At 42.8% G+C, this 14,931-nt stretch overlaps 2 protein-coding genes across 3 annotated transcripts in view; one reads left to right on the top strand and one right to left on the bottom strand.

Annotated features, from left to right (window-relative positions):
* Positions 1-5,623, top strand: part of CCDC158 (coiled-coil domain containing 158) — a 30,246-nt gene extending 24,623 nt beyond the window's left edge. For both annotated transcript variants that reach the window (XM_052812589.1, XM_052812598.1), the window contains exons 19-21: positions 1,441-1,653; positions 4,136-4,237; positions 5,447-5,623. In XM_052812589.1, coding sequence (XP_052668549.1) covers positions 1,441-1,653; positions 4,136-4,237; positions 5,447-5,523 — 392 coding nt within the window. In that variant the 3' untranslated portion in view covers positions 5,524-5,623. The remainder of the gene's footprint in view (positions 1-1,440; positions 1,654-4,135; positions 4,238-5,446) is intronic.
* A 5,680-nt stretch (positions 5,624-11,303) lies between these two features.
* Positions 11,304-13,080, bottom strand: STBD1 (starch binding domain 1). Its single transcript, XM_052812612.1, has 2 exons — positions 12,751-13,080; positions 11,304-12,590 (listed from the first exon to the last, which is right to left on the bottom strand). The coding sequence occupies exons 1-2, from the start codon at positions 13,022-13,024 to the stop codon at positions 11,779-11,781; spliced, it is 1,086 nt and encodes a 361-aa protein (XP_052668572.1). The 5' UTR covers positions 13,025-13,080; the 3' UTR covers positions 11,304-11,778.
* Between the last annotated feature and the right edge of the window lie 1,851 nt (positions 13,081-14,931).

Genomic DNA, 14,931 nt, shown 5'->3' with positions numbered 1-14,931 from the left:
CATTTACTCAGATACCTCTCAGCAGGTGCTGTTGCAAAGTCTCTATTGCACTTACGCAAAATCTGTATATTGTTGCAAACCAGCTCCACGGAGGCTGATACCAGCACACCTAAAATGGCTATCTTCTGTGATAGTTATTCATCAATAGCGATAGTCTTGTCTAATTAGCATGGATAATATTGTCATATTTTTGGTGCCTAAATTTAGGCTCTTGAATTCTGTATTCAGGTATCTAAATACGGATGTGCTTTTGAGAGGAATCAGGTCATTGCAGATTTCATTGATTTCCTTCCAAGTACTGGGTGGTCAGTACCTTTTAAGATGTGGTGACATGAATTTAGTAACCTAACAGAAATAAAAGGGTATGGCTTTAACCATCAGGGTTTGAAGGTACTAGTCTTAGCTGCCTTCTGTTTTCTTGCCCATAGATTATCCATTCTGTGAATTTTCTATGAAAATTGCCTGCAGACGCTGATATATTTAATTGTTCTCTATTAGTATTTAAGCCACTGTGCTTCAGAGAGAGGCTAGAACTCCTCTGTTTGTCCTGAGGAGTAACTACTATGGGTCCTCTTCTTATATTTCTGAGTATTAAAGAAAATCTCCTGGGTAGTTACTGTCAGCCTTCTAGCAAACCTACTGCAACATCCAGGGATTTTTCCTAGCTTCCAAAATAGCTGCAAGTAGCGTTTTTTACATAGAAGACTTGAGAAGTAGTTGAAGAGGAGTTTGTTAGAAACCCTGGGAACTATTTTCAAGACGTCCCAGGAGGGGTGTTAGGAGTAAGAAAACAGATTATGGGAAGAACAAGAGAATTGTAGTAAATCTTCCCCTCATTAGTTGCATGCAACCTTTTTTTTTTTTTTTTTTTTATTTTACACACACACTGCGTGCCATACATACGAAAACATGTTACATAATCCGTTGATTGCATATTTCTATGCATATCTTGTCTCTTTTCCTTATGACTCTCTTTCTGCCAGGAATTCAAGGCATATCAATCAGTTATTGGAAAGGAGGGAAATGGCAGACCTGTGTAAGCAACATTGTTTTTTTCTGCTTCTTATACCTAAGTAATGAGATCCAAGTCATCAGTAACGTATGGGGAGTCTTGGGTTGTTAGCAGCTATGATACTCCCATCAGGCTGTTTTGGAAGTAAACATGAAGCGAGTAGTCAGCAGAAAAAAGCAGGCCCTACTTTATGCTAGGCAGGCTTACTGGCCATTTTTCACATGACAATCACTTTAACAGAAACAAGCATGTTTTGCAAAGAGGCTATAGTCTCCCGCTACCTTGGCTACTAATGAGGAGTGGAAAGTACGAAAGAGTGCAATGAAGGGAACCCAGCCCTGTAACTGTTACAAGAAATAATGTCAAAGCTGCTGTGGGGGTTTCTTTTCAGGTGTGTGCTCACTGCTCTTTGCTTGGATATCTCCTAGGAGGTGCATCCATTTTCTCAGCAGCTCCTCGTTATATATCCTCCCCCAAGAAGGTCTCTCGGGAGGAGAGATACAGAGAAAGGTCTCCAGTGCACTTGCTGTTAACTGCTCCACCCGATGACCTTGCAGCTGGCCCCAGCGCTTCACCAGAGCATAGACTGTCCACAAGGAATGCTGGCTCTCCAGAGGGTGCAGTTACAGTCCTCCAGATAAGTAAGCCCGGTCCCATTTACTGATCCAAAGGGCCTGGCTGGGTCTCTTCTCAGCCAGTACAGCAAGTGAGTTACAAACTGTAGGTTAAATTCAGCCGTTCAGCAATTCTCTAGAAACCACTGGAGTCCCACCATCATTCACTGATACAGTCTTTTACCGTCTATGATTGTGGTACCTGTACTTCATGCTGCATTTATTTTTTATGTACCTTCGTAATACGTCGCTTATGGAATCCGTTCATGTTGCTGAACATAAATGCCAGCAATTCTCAAACGTACGGCGCTGACACGGGATTGATCTTCCATTTGTGGTTCCAACAAGTGCAGTTATAGTATGCAGATTTATTGAAACATAATGTACTGATGGTTATTGCAAAGCACTGCATTAATGGTTCTGGCACACTTACCTAACAGTGACCTGTTCTTGCTTACATCAGACTGCCTTCGCCCTGTCACAATTCTGTTGAAGTAGAAGGTTTTTTCTGTGAAAAATGAGTTGTGAGTAAAATGTAGCAGCTAATTAATGTATCATACAAAGAGAAGATAAATTCCATACACCACTAAATTTAAAAACTGGTAAATTGCTTTATTCAAGTAAATAGACTGTAGGGATGCTTAACATCAATATTTGCAGTAACAGGCAACACAGTTGCCTAATACTAATATTTGTAATAGTTGTTGTGGCTCCTGTAACACACGTAGAAAAGTTCTGGGGTTTACTGAAAATATTTGATGTAAGGCCGCATCTGTGTAGCTCTTAAGCGATACAAATAAGCTTTCCTGCATCACAAAATACGTGTGAGGATGGTGAACATTTTCAAGGTAGTCTATTAATTACGTGCCAGCGAGCCAGGCTGTCAGGACTGCTTTATTACATTTAAGTGGCAGAAAGACCCCAAAATGAGTAGATGCAATAGGAAAAACAGGGAAGGAACTAAATTTTCAAGTATACTTACCAAAAACCATTTTTAAACATTACATTTCTCTATTTTGCAAGGTCTGAAAACATCATTTGTCTTAGAGGGCACATAAGCACTGCAGGTAGGAGTGTAATAGAGATGCTGAACACCTAGCTCTAAGCTAGTTCTGGTACAGGCAAAAATCTAACCATAGCTCCAAGGAGTTCAAAAGGACTAATGTTTCCTGCTTCTCAGGTGGGATTTTTTTGTAGTTTCAACTGAACTTTAGCATGTCTGTATTGTGTTGTTACTTTGTTAACGCAGACTTCTCCTCAGTCACTTTATCTTTTGCGTTTTAGAAACATCAGGATCTTCTCTTTATGCAGAGTGGTACCTAAAACAGCTGGGCTGAGCAGTCATCCTGACTAGAACATGAACATTGTTGTTCATTGACCTTTGCTTCCTCTGGCTGTCTGGCTGTGCAAAGATGAAGTGCATATTTGTTAGCTAATCTGTGTTTTTATGCATGTTTAACAACTAAGAAATGCCTGTTCGTAAGCAGAGCATAAATGTGCGTGGCATTTCCCCATCAAAGTGCTGAACTGGCTATGTGAGTGAGTACATAGAAATTTCTGTACCTGTAGAGCAATGCAACCGTCCCTGCAATTTGCGAGCCTTGGTTCTGGATTGCACGTGTTTTAGGAAACACGCAGGCTTGGTGGAGCGTGGACATCTCGGCAATTGGACATAAACCCCAAATTGTTTCCGTGTAGGCCACAGGAAATCTAGCAGGTCACAAGTGTAACCTTCAGCCAGTCGCCAGTCATTGCTCAGTTCAAAGAGAAAGATAAGTGGCATCACTCTTTTTTTGTTGTGTTTTGATTTTTTTGCTTTGTTTTTTAATCCGGTCAGCCAGTTACCTCCATCTCTGGCTCCTTTTTTTTTTTTTGCCTCTTTTTGAGAATTGATGACTGTAACAAAAAGGAAACAGTCCAAGTTCTGGTCAGAAGAAGCTCCAGGGTGGGAGACCATAGTTGTTCGTAAAGTACTGGCATGACCATGTCGATCTGTGGGTGTTAGTGTTCAGTCAGACAGGCACAATGCTAGTTGAATTCTGCACTGGTCTGGATCTTAAAAGAGTTAGAATTTTTGGTTTTATTCCTGGCTTGAGTAAGTTACATCTTTCTGTACCTTAGTTTTGCATCTGTAAAATGCAAGTGACGCTATTGCTTTCTTTTGTACAACCCTTGCAGTTTTATTGGCAAAGAGGGACTTTAGACGTTGTGGGCATAAACACTATTTTAGTAACATTAAGCACTTTTTCTCTATTCCCCAAATGGGGAAATTTATAGGCAAAGTAGAAATGCGGTTGTATTTTCACTTAAAGAGAAGTACCGCTAAGTGTAAATTCCTGTCAATAACCTTGTCGTCTTACTCATTTTCTTTGCTACTGGAAGTTTTATTGTTTGAAATTTTATTTTCTAAGAACTTTACTTTAGATGGAATGTTTAAATAATTAGTAATGACCTTTTTTTAAAAAAAAAAAATCTGTGATAACATACTGATGAATAATTTTCTCACTAGCTTCTCAGCTCATGGAAACTAGTCAGAATACACCTAGGAGGCTACAGAACAAGAAGGAAAGCCTGCAAAACCCGGTGGAATCATTACAGATAAAAAACAAAGGTGCCAGAATTTACAAAAAATATTCCTGTTTTATTTTAAAAAAACACAGTCTCCAGAAACTGTTCTTGTTACCTGCCAAAGCACTAGCTGTGTTTTTGCATGAGGTCAGTTTAGATGTGACTGTTTTACTAGCAGTACCCACTTCTACGTTATCCTGCTCCTAGGAGAGTAATTAGATTAACTCCACAATGCACTGTTGTTCAGCCCCTTAACTCTAATAAGCTTCAAGATCCGTAACATTTCAAACATGGCAGCTGGCGAAGGGTGCCCTCGTGTGCTGTCATGTCCAATTAAATGAACTTTTTAACAAGCTGATGACTCGTTCATGGAAACTCAAATATATTCTGACAGCAGTGGACTCCAAAAACATAGTTTCCCAGCAGTGGCCTCAGAAGCATAGCCTTTCCTGCTCAACTTTTTTTTTAAATCTGAGATGACCACAGTGATGATGGAGAACTTTTCAGGTTCTCTTCTTGCTCCCTTTGAAGTCACTGGTAAAATGCACATGAACTCCTGTGATGGCGGGATGCCAAGTGAGATGGAATTTCTTTTATCTGCACTTTTTCTTACTGCACATTCCAGTTGCTTCCCCTTTTCCCTGTTAAGTCTCGCTGCATAGTTGTGGGAAATAATTATTTCCCTACGTCATACAGTGCACGTGTCAGGGACATACAAGTGACCTGATTTAGGCAAAACTAATCAAATTATATATAAAGTGTAAGGTAAGTGTTCTCATTTTTATTCTTTGCCATCCATTAACATCTTCAGTTTGCTTGTTTTCTGTGTCCGCATAAAATTACATATTCATATCTGCAGTGTATCAAGAGTTAGCATATACAAGGTCGGGGGGGAAGCCTTTTATGTACACACTAAGTAAACCCGTTTCCATGACCATTGGACCAAAGGTACTAATTTCACACCATCCGAAAAAAGAAATTCTGAAGTCAGTAGCATCTCACCACTCTCCAGCATTTGGTGCTTTGGCTTCACAACGCAGATGAGGTGGTGCCTGTTTATAACTAGCTTTATCTTTTCTGTTAAGGTCCTGCGTATAAAGAATTGCAAACTAAAGTTGCATTTATAAGGGCTTGATACATACAGTGTAACACGCAGGAAGATATTACAAAGCTTTAGATGTCTGCATCTGAGACCTCAATCATTTTAACATAAGGTGGTGTTCAGGTAATCCATTCTTGCTGCTATTTTCAGCCGTGTCATCAGTGATCAGAACTCAGGAAATGAAGATAGAAAAAGCAAAGGAAAAGGAGGAAAAGCTATCAAAGTGAAGACACCGTATAAATTAGTGATTACTTTCACGTATGTACATTGTGTTTAAAATATGTTATATTTTTAAAGATTAATAATAAAAGTTCTGACAATTTTGTAGTTCTTGCCTGGAACCATGACACTTTTTACAGTTTTTAAATGAGTGGGAAGTACAGAGGAGTAGAAATACATCTAAATACAGACTCTTTTCACTGACATTTTCAATAGCTGTGTGCTGTGAGTAATACTGGCCACAGGGCACTGCTGGCTGCTTCAAGTTCCAGCATTTCTTCCATGTGTTCTGGATCTTGCACGCCATTTCAGGTCCTATTTTTTACAAAGTTAGTTTTGAAATGGTTTGTTGGGATTTTTTTTTTTTCCTTTCTAAAATAAATTCGTTGCCCTTCCCTCCATACTTCATGTTACTACTTCAATAGATTCCAAGTCATCTGGATGTCCCAGCACTGCCAAGTATTTCCAATAAAAGCAGGAAACCTGCCCATGGCTCCTGTTAATGTTGAGATAAAGTGTTGAACCACATACCTACAACTGCAAGACTGCACAGATTGCATCCTATACTATGATTCCTTTAGGCAGAATGGACTCATCAAGTAGTATTTTTTTATGTCATTTACACTGCTTGTTGGGATATTTGGCTTGATTCATAGTACAAGGGGAGAGTCCACAGTCTGCACTGGGATTAGCTTTGTAAGCGTAACAGTCGCATTTAGACTTGCAGCTGAGGGATGTGTATGTGCCTAGTTTGGGACTTCTTGTCCTTCTTCAATCTGTGTCCCTCTATAAAAACAAGAATAGGTGAAGTTTAGCCAGAAAAAAATGCATTTTGACTCTATACTGACTTTTTTCCTTATAACAGTATGACTTAATATGGGTGGTGGAGCCTGGTATTTAGGGAGTTTGCTGAACTAGCTGGGCGTATTACTTTCAGTTGGTCTCCAAAATGCTCTTCAGTTGAGTCACCAATACAGACAACTTTCCCATTATACAAGTGCGTAAGAATAATATTTTCAAAGGCCATTCCTGGTGTAAGATTTAGTACTAAACAGGAACACATGTTGAGCACGCCTGAATTTATTTTAAAACCTCCTGTGTGTTCTGACATTTGAGGATTTTGCAGCAGAGGGCAAATGACTTTGTGCGCTTAGAAGAGTTAAAAGACTATCCAATGCTAAAAACAATTCCAAAGTAGTAAGATGAACAGGATCACCAAAGTATCAGATTGATGTTTAAAGCCTCATTAGTGTTTGACAATATCTAAGGGAACAAGATAGTTGTTGGAAAAAAAAGACAGGGGAGGATGAAGTTTGTACTCATCCCAAATTGAGTACTTTTCCAGAATTTGCCATTTGATTTTTATCTGGGGACTGTTTGTGAAGCGCAGATTAATAGTGCTGCCCCTTCACAGTCTAGCAAGGCTGTCTGAGAAGCTGATCAAGGAAGCTGCTGGCCTGGTAGGAGGGGAGTCCTTGCTATAAACAGTACTGACAAAACAAGGGGCAAGATGTCCCTTTGCAATAAATTGGTACCCGAGCACCAAGAAGTAGACCATCCCCAGGGTCAGCAAGAGGTGCCAGTGGGGCAGCTTCACTAGCGTTAGTGTTTTTCCTCATTATCTGTTTTCTGAAAAGCAATTATGGCCTTGGATTTGTAGCAGCATGGAAGGCCCTGCTTGAATTCAAGGGGCTTACCCAAATTTTGTCCAAATTATTTGTAGCTGCGGCTCAGCAAAAGTAGCTTCATGAGCACAAGCCTTGCAGATACAAGCTTGGTTTTGTTGATTTTGAAGGTACAGGACTGTATTCAGAGTAGATCATATCTGAGGGTTTTTTAGTTTGAGGTCTTGTTGTGTGATAAGAGGTTAGTGAGTTGTTCCTAAGGTGTCCTCAGTTATAACAGTATTTTGATTTAATCTAGATAATTTTCTGTATTTCCTAATAATTTTTTTCCACTGGTCCTGTCATTTTTGGCAACAGTGTTGCAGGCTTAGTCAAAATGTTAATAAAGGTGTCTCCCCTTTCCTAGGAATTGGTTGCATTGAAAATGAAAGGATCATTTCAGATGGCTTGCGTATCACAGTCTGGACTCGTTATACATATTTGACAGATCTACCAAAGTTTTCATAAGAAAAGGGCGAGATCTAGAGAATGAGAGCACGTATTCACTCCATAGCCCAGCAGGTTTGAAAAGGTCAATGAAAAGTACACTCTCAGTTGCATTCAAAGAGCCAAGCTAAGAAGAGTTGCAAGAGACTGCAGCCCTGTGAACAGAGGGGAGCAGGTGGAGAGGTACAAGTAGCCAGAGAGAAGGGAGATCTGCCAAGCAAAAAGTCAGCTTAACATCCTCGTGCTGGAATCTAGCGGAGTTGGGAACAGGTCTGGGCTTCCTCCCTGCCACCAGCAGAAGGCAAAGAATTGGCCTGGGGAAGCAAAAGATTCACAGACTTGTGGGCCCCAGAGCAGCTCTATACATCTGGACTTTGCAGCATGAATAGCACTTTGTTATTCCATGTCATACAGGTGGATGACAGGAGGACTGTTAGGCAAATCTTGACCACAGCAGGACACCACAGATGGCAACCAACCCCCTAAAGAGAAAACCTAATACCAGTGTAATATTTTTGAATGGATCATGTGGAGAGGCTCCAAACAGTAAGTTTAACTCCCAGAGAGCATGTGGGGTGGGCATGGTTTTTACAAAGGCACCTGCAAAGCGAATAGGAAGCAAACAAGTTGCAATGCAAGTTCCTGTATGTGACTTTAAATTGGTTTACGGCCAGTACCCATTCCAGCCTCAGGCTGTCTGCTCAGCTTGCCATCCAGGTGCAGCATTTAGCATTTGTACACCAAACTACTTCACAAATAAGAGTAAATTGCATTTCAGCTGTAAGTAATCAAATTGTCAAATTTGTCAGAAGTTTGTTGTCAGCAGCATGAGCCAGTGAACTTAAAAAGTAGATCTTTGGTTGCAGTCTTCCTGGCTTTGCCAGGCTGTGAGTGAGATGGTTTATTATTTGCTTTTAGATATCCTGAGCTGTGGGCTGCTAGGCTGTTATATCCACATAGGAATGTCAACAGGAACTTGTTTCTCACATGTAGCTTCACTAGTCTCACAGCCAGAACATTGTACTAGTTGGATATCAGCCTGTTCTAGCATAATCATTTTTATGCAGCAGGGCAACTTTTAAGTCTACCTTCACGCTTGAGTGAATAGATTGTTCCATAATGAGGAATCATCTCTGTAAACTTAGAGAAAATACTAATTGGCTCCTCCAATAATACAGAGTTCCTTCTTTCACCATACAAATAACATTTAATTTACATAGCATAGGCCCTGCTGGGCAAGCAGTGATGTGAATAGCACAATAATTCAGAGGTTATAGCAAAAGTGCAGTGCAGGTCTTTGTAGAAACCTTGCTTGATCATTCAGCAAGATGATGCAATCATGAGGACTGTATGCATTGTCTGTGGGATCAAAGCGCAGGGTGTTTAATTAAAAAAAAATTATTCTTAATTTGAGAGACTTCTCGGGGTTATTCTGTTTGAAACATTTTCATCATTGCATTAGAGAATCTATTCTAGTGTAGGTTAAGTGGCTTTCTAGTGAATATCTTAATCTGATACCACAGTTAATCTTCTCAGACAAGCCTCCAATGTATGTATAAATACACTCAAATGGCAGTGGCTCTTGGACAAGTGCTTTTTATGTTGACAATATGTGACTATATGAAGAGCTTGCATTAATGTGAAAAAATAATTGTAAACAGCTTGAAATAACATGTTTTGCTTTGACTTCAGTGATTTCTGAAGATCAACTTCTATTTCAACTGTACCTCTGTATATTCGGGATTTTGTTCACTTAAATTTGTTAGAAAAGCTAAGTGCAAAAAAATGCAATTAAGGTACCAAGCCACTAGTTCCAGCGCGATATTCAGTTAAAGCTGTAAGTTACTGACTGAAATCCATACAAGTGTTTTGTGTACTCACTGTTGGTGCAGGTGGACAGAAATTAAGAGCTTTCTGTTTGTACACAGTAATCATAGTCATAATTAAACGGTGGAAATATTTGTTACAGTGAAGTAGTAGCCCCTAAAATGAAATGAGCTTCATGTTAGTATTTCTTTTTCAACCCTGGGCATACTATGTCCTATGTTCCTTTTAAGTTCATGTAGTAAGTAACTTAAGACCCATATTAGTCTCCTCTTGAAGAGAGTTGAGGACTAGTGTGTGCACATGCACTTGGGTTTAAGATCACTGAAGCAGCATCAACCACCTGCTGAATTGTCAGCTCCATCCTTTCCCTTTTGAGTCAGTTGCCAGAAATGATACCACATTCCTTCCAGACCTGCAGTACTTCTCATGCAGAAGTAGTTACAGGGGTACTTTTCATCCTGGACAAGCAGTTAACAAAAAGCTTACAGTCAGTCTTGAGTTTAGCTCCCACCCACATTTCCTCCCTTGTTCTCTTCTATAAAAGGTCTGTTGAAGGAATTAAATTTATTCATCTGAATCTTCAGGTTGCTTGAGACAACCAGAGACCAAAGCTAGTGTCTGTAGAAGTAACTGACCCACAGAACAAGTTGCTCTGCCACATAGTAGCTGCTGGGGGCGGGGGGGGGGGCTTGTTTTACATGAGAACTCCAGCTTGCCAATGCAGTTGCTCCTTTGCCTTAGTCTTTCTCCCTCTTCACCCTCCCCTCAACACCCCCCCAAGATTTTCTTTAGCTATTTTGTGGCTATGCCTGCATGAGCAGACGGCCCAGCCCACTCTCAATGGATTTGTTTCATGAAACAGCTGGTACTGAAGTCCGAGTAGCAACATTTCAGACACTTGTTCTTCACAGTAGCTCAACTATTATCCCACCAACTGCACATCCATTAACCATTAGATGCAGGAGGTAAGCCTCTGAAGCTCATCTTCCAGTCTATCACCAAAACCCATTCCATTTCACATACTCAGACTGCTCCACCATGCAAAGCAGGAAAGAATTAGCAGAGGCAATTAGATCAGCAGTATGCTTTTGAAGCAAATGTTCCAAACCTAAGTGCTAATTAATGCACTTCAGAACTCCTACAAAGCTATGCTCTTCAGACCAAGTTCACTCTAGGGGAGGGATATTTGCAAGCTAGAGCTAGGTTCCTCATTATGGAAAGAAGAGCTTGCTGAAGTGGCATCATGTATTTGTAACCAAAAATACAAAAAGCAGGCAAGCAGAGCAGCTTTCTGGTTCTGTCATGTAAAAAATACCAACTGGTTGAAGCTGGAAGCATTCTACTTTATCTGGCTTACTAGAAGGCCACAACTTAAACGAAATTTGTGTTGAAAGGCTAGTCTTGGAAAAAAAAAAAAACAAACCCGAACTTAAGCTAAGTAATCACTAACAATACTGTGGTATTGTTCCTAGGTAGACAGAATATGCCACCTATCTCTATTTCAGTGAGAATCCTATTCCCTTGCCATCACAGCAGTCCAGGTTTGTTTTGTTTTTTTTTTTTAAAGCCTGCTCCCACCCTGACAAAGTAATTCATTAAGCCCAGACAGTCCTTTCTGACCTTTGCTCTCCTCTCAGCAGGATGATCTGACTAAAAGGGACCTATCTGCCAAGCCTTCGTTTGAGCTGAGGTGCTTCCTGGAGAGCAGGGACTAGAGAATGAAGTACTTTGGGGTTAAACCTTTGTTATTCCAAAGAGCGCCAGCCACTTGGCAGGAATTCTTTAGCACTAAGACTTCAGGTCAAGTAACTCACTTCGATCGAAGTTATTAAAATGAGTCAGTTCACTGGTCAAGTTATAACGGACTGTCAGTCTCAAAGTGTTTATTGTTTACTTAATACATTACATAAGTTAAAACACTTAAGTTACTATTACAGTGTAGGTAACCACACTTCCTAGTATGCTTCAAAAGCCCTAAGCAGTCGGTACAAAGATGCATCCTTAGCCCCACTCAAAGCAACACAAACTCAAGTCCAGGGTCCAGATTTACCTGGACAGGCAGCTGCTTGGAACGCTGCTCACGCCTTCGTAGCCTACCTTGCACATCTTCAGAACGCATTTGAAGTTGATTTCTCAGGTTGCCAAATGGATTTCCTAAAGGGGATGGCAAAGATCTGCTGCTCACATGGTTTAACCAGGTTTGATACGGGACTTAACAGAGCTCTGCACTTGAGAAGGTCTCCTACTGAAGAAGGGGTGAAGTTTAGGGGCCCTGTGGTTAATCTAAGCAGGTTTGCCATTAGGTAAGCAGCTTCCAATATCTCATTAATGGTATCCCCACCACTGATGAACAATTTGATCTTCATGTTCAGTCACTAGGGTCCTATTACCGCATTCTTCCCAACGTCGGACCTTCCCATTCTCCACCAAGATAAATTTCCACTCTACTTTGGTGTCCACCGGCAGACTAACGGATTCAGACCAGAAGCCATCCTTGTCGTACTTGAGGGGAACATAGCTGTGCCACTGGCCAAGACACTCATGGTCACCAGTAACACCAATCAGCTGAGCATCAGAGTGTGTGATGTAGTGCACACGGAAAGTCACGTGGATATTTTGAAACATGGGGGGCACAGCTGCAACTCTCTTTGCTTTGAAGTCCCCATCGGAGCAGTCCCCTTGTTCCCATTCCTTGCTGTCGGCATCTTCCATGCTGCCGTTCTTGCCAGCCTCCCCCCAGGCCAGGTGCTCCGAAACAACTTCCCACTCTTCATGGTCCAAGTCTTTGCTCTCAGCTGGCTGACCCGGCTGCTGCTCATTTCTGTCCTTACAGACATCATCAGAGGCTCCTGCCAAGTTCATCACGCACCATCCGTCGCTTGCCTGTCCCATCTCGGGTCTCAATTCGCCTGGCTGGCTGCCGCGCACATCAGCTGGCTGCTCCCTGGAGTCGGTGGCACCCTGCTTCGGGAGCAGCTGCTCCATCTGCAGAGGTCCGCCTGAAACTCCACCACTTGGAACGTGATTAAGCTCCTTCCTTGGTACAGCCGCCAGATCCCCTCCCGGCTTCCGAGGGCTGGACACGGCAGCAGCCTTGGCCTCCAGCAGCACTTGCTCACCGCTCGCCAGAAGATCCGCTAAAAATGACATTTCATTAGAACAGGCATGGTTTAAGCAACGCAGTTAAGCTTAGCGGCGGCAAACCCAACTCCTCGCTGGCAGGCTGGGGCAGACCAGACCCCCGGAGCATCGGCTCCCTCCCCGCAACCCCCCCCCCCCCCGCCCTCCGCCCGGTACCTGTGGCCGCCGCCGGCTCGGCCCTGGCCTGCGGGCGCCCCTCGCCGCCGCCCCGCAGCGGGGCCGTCCCGGCCGCCGCCTCGCCGCTTTCCTCGCTTCGCCCGTCACCGCTGCCGTACCAGAGCCAAGCGACGAGGGCGGCCAGCAGCCCCACCACCAGCGCCGGCCACAGCCCCGCTCCCAGCCAGCCCCAGCCGCGGGCCTCGGCGGGGAGAGCGGCGGCGGAGGCGGCGGCGGGCTGCCGCAGCACGGGCGGGCCGCGGTCGCGGGCCATGGCCGGACGCTGGCAGCGGGACAGCCACCGCTCCCACCCCCGGCGCCGCTTTAAGCCGGGCACCGGCCCCGGGGAGGAGCCGCCCCCGGGGCGGGAGGCGGCTCCCCTCGGCGTCTGGCGGGGCCGTCGGGCCGCCCCCTGCGGCGGGCGGGGGCGGCTGAAGGGAGGGAAAAGGGAGGTCAGAATAAAAAAAAAAAAAAGTCCGAAGTTAGGTGAGAAAAAGTTGAAAAGCTTGCTTTCTCTTCCTTCCCCCCCCGCCCCTTTTCTACCATCTCTCCCTTCCCCCCCCCCCCCCCCCCCTTTCCTCATTTTGTCTCTATAGCTAGGCACTCTGCACAAGGTAGCCATGCTGCAGGGGTTTTAAACGACAGATAATGCAAAACTGAAGGGAGATGACACGACAACAAAACCAAAGTTGAGGACTGAATGCTTGAGTTTCCTTCCTATTTTGGTATGAAAGCAAGCGTTGGAGCCATAGTAACTGCAGAAGTTTATGAAGTTTTAATTCTAGCAGTACTGGTGGCCTTAGATTGATATGCTCTAGCAGGGGTGTGCTGAGGGTACCGGCTTCTACTTTTAATGCTTGTACTGATGAAAATTCAGGCTTTCTCTCGTATCCCTGAGAAGTGAGATGAATTCACTACTAATTTTGTAACTTCTGCATCGTACTCTAACGACTACAATTGGATTTCTTAACATTGTCCTGCCCTCCTGTCTTCCATACGATGCTCAAGAAGCTTTTTTTGACTACCGGGACTTCAGAGTCCATTAGTGCAGAGGATATTTGATGTTTATTTTAATTTGCCTTCATTTTACTACCCAATTTTCCTCTTGAAGTGATAATGTCAAATTTTATTTCAAAATTAAAAGGTTATACAGATAAATCTTACTAGGAACTCAAGAAAGTTAGTAAATGCAGCTTATGACTTTGTATTTTGAATTGGTAATTCTGGAGTGACACGCTATAAAAATGTTTATCAGTGTAGATCATTGACACCAAAGATTAACACCAGAGAAGGAGTTAAGGGAGGCAGTTCCATACAGATTTGACTGCTGCCTTTTTAAAATCCATTCTCTTCGTCTGAACAAAGGTGTTGTCATTACTTGATTTCTAAAGCCCACTGATGAGATTTTATCCACTATCTCATTAGAAAAGAGAATGGCTAAGTGGATGTCCCAATAAGTCTATTTCCAGTGTGTGAACTTCTTAATCTTTCAGTGTCATTTAGAGCAGTACTACCTCAGCTTAACAGGACAGTAAATGTCATTCGAATTTATAGAAGCACAAGTGTGCAGGCTTTGCGGTGAAGTTTCCTGGCTGATATGGCATATGGTGGCCTGTGTGAATACACAAAATTCATGGTCTAAGTATTTTTCCTTTCTTTGCTTACCGCAGTAGCTAAGAAACTTTCTCTGAAGCCCTTCCCCAACAAAGTGCTGACCTGGTGCTTAAGTAAAAATATCTATTTTGGTACTTTGATGTGTGGGATGCGTTCGGGCATGTGCTAAACTCAGAGGCACTGCTCAGATCTTCTGCTCAATGATACAGTGAAAGAAAAGAGCTGAGAAGCTAGGACCTGCCTGGGCATTTTCTCAGTGAATGTGGGTTTGGGTGCACTCTCTTTTACCACTGTTGATACTTCAAGGTGCAGCTTAGCCTTCCTACTTAAAAGAGACACTTGACAGTAATGAGTTGTGTTAACTACTGAAACTCTTTGCTTAGTAGATATATTCGCAGTTTACTTATATTCCTTTTTTCTAGCATTCAAAACAGAGACAGTCCTATGCTCTGTATTTGTACACCACCTTGCTCAGCTGGGATTATCAGTTAGGGCACCTACATACTGCTGTTAGTATGCATGTACTGCAATTTAAAATTCCTAGTCATCTCCCTGAAGCAGAGCAGG

This window comes from Harpia harpyja, chromosome 2 (genome assembly GCF_026419915.1).
Source record: "Harpia harpyja isolate bHarHar1 chromosome 2, bHarHar1 primary haplotype, whole genome shotgun sequence".
Taxonomy (NCBI): Eukaryota; Metazoa; Chordata; class Aves; order Accipitriformes; family Accipitridae; genus Harpia; species Harpia harpyja.
The sequence above is the reverse complement of the archived record's forward strand: the minus strand, read 5'-3'. Positions and strand labels throughout refer to the sequence as shown.

Excerpts from the sequence above, each read along its gene's own strand:
- STBD1 (XM_052812612.1), bottom strand. The coding sequence starts at position 13,024 with ATGGCCCGCGACCGCGGCCCGCCCGTGCTGCGGCAGCCCGCCGCCGCC. Across the intron at positions 12,591-12,750 it reads CGAGCCGGCGGCGGCCACAG|CGGATCTTCTGGCGAGCGGT; the intron begins GTACCGGGCGGA and ends TGTCATTTTTAG.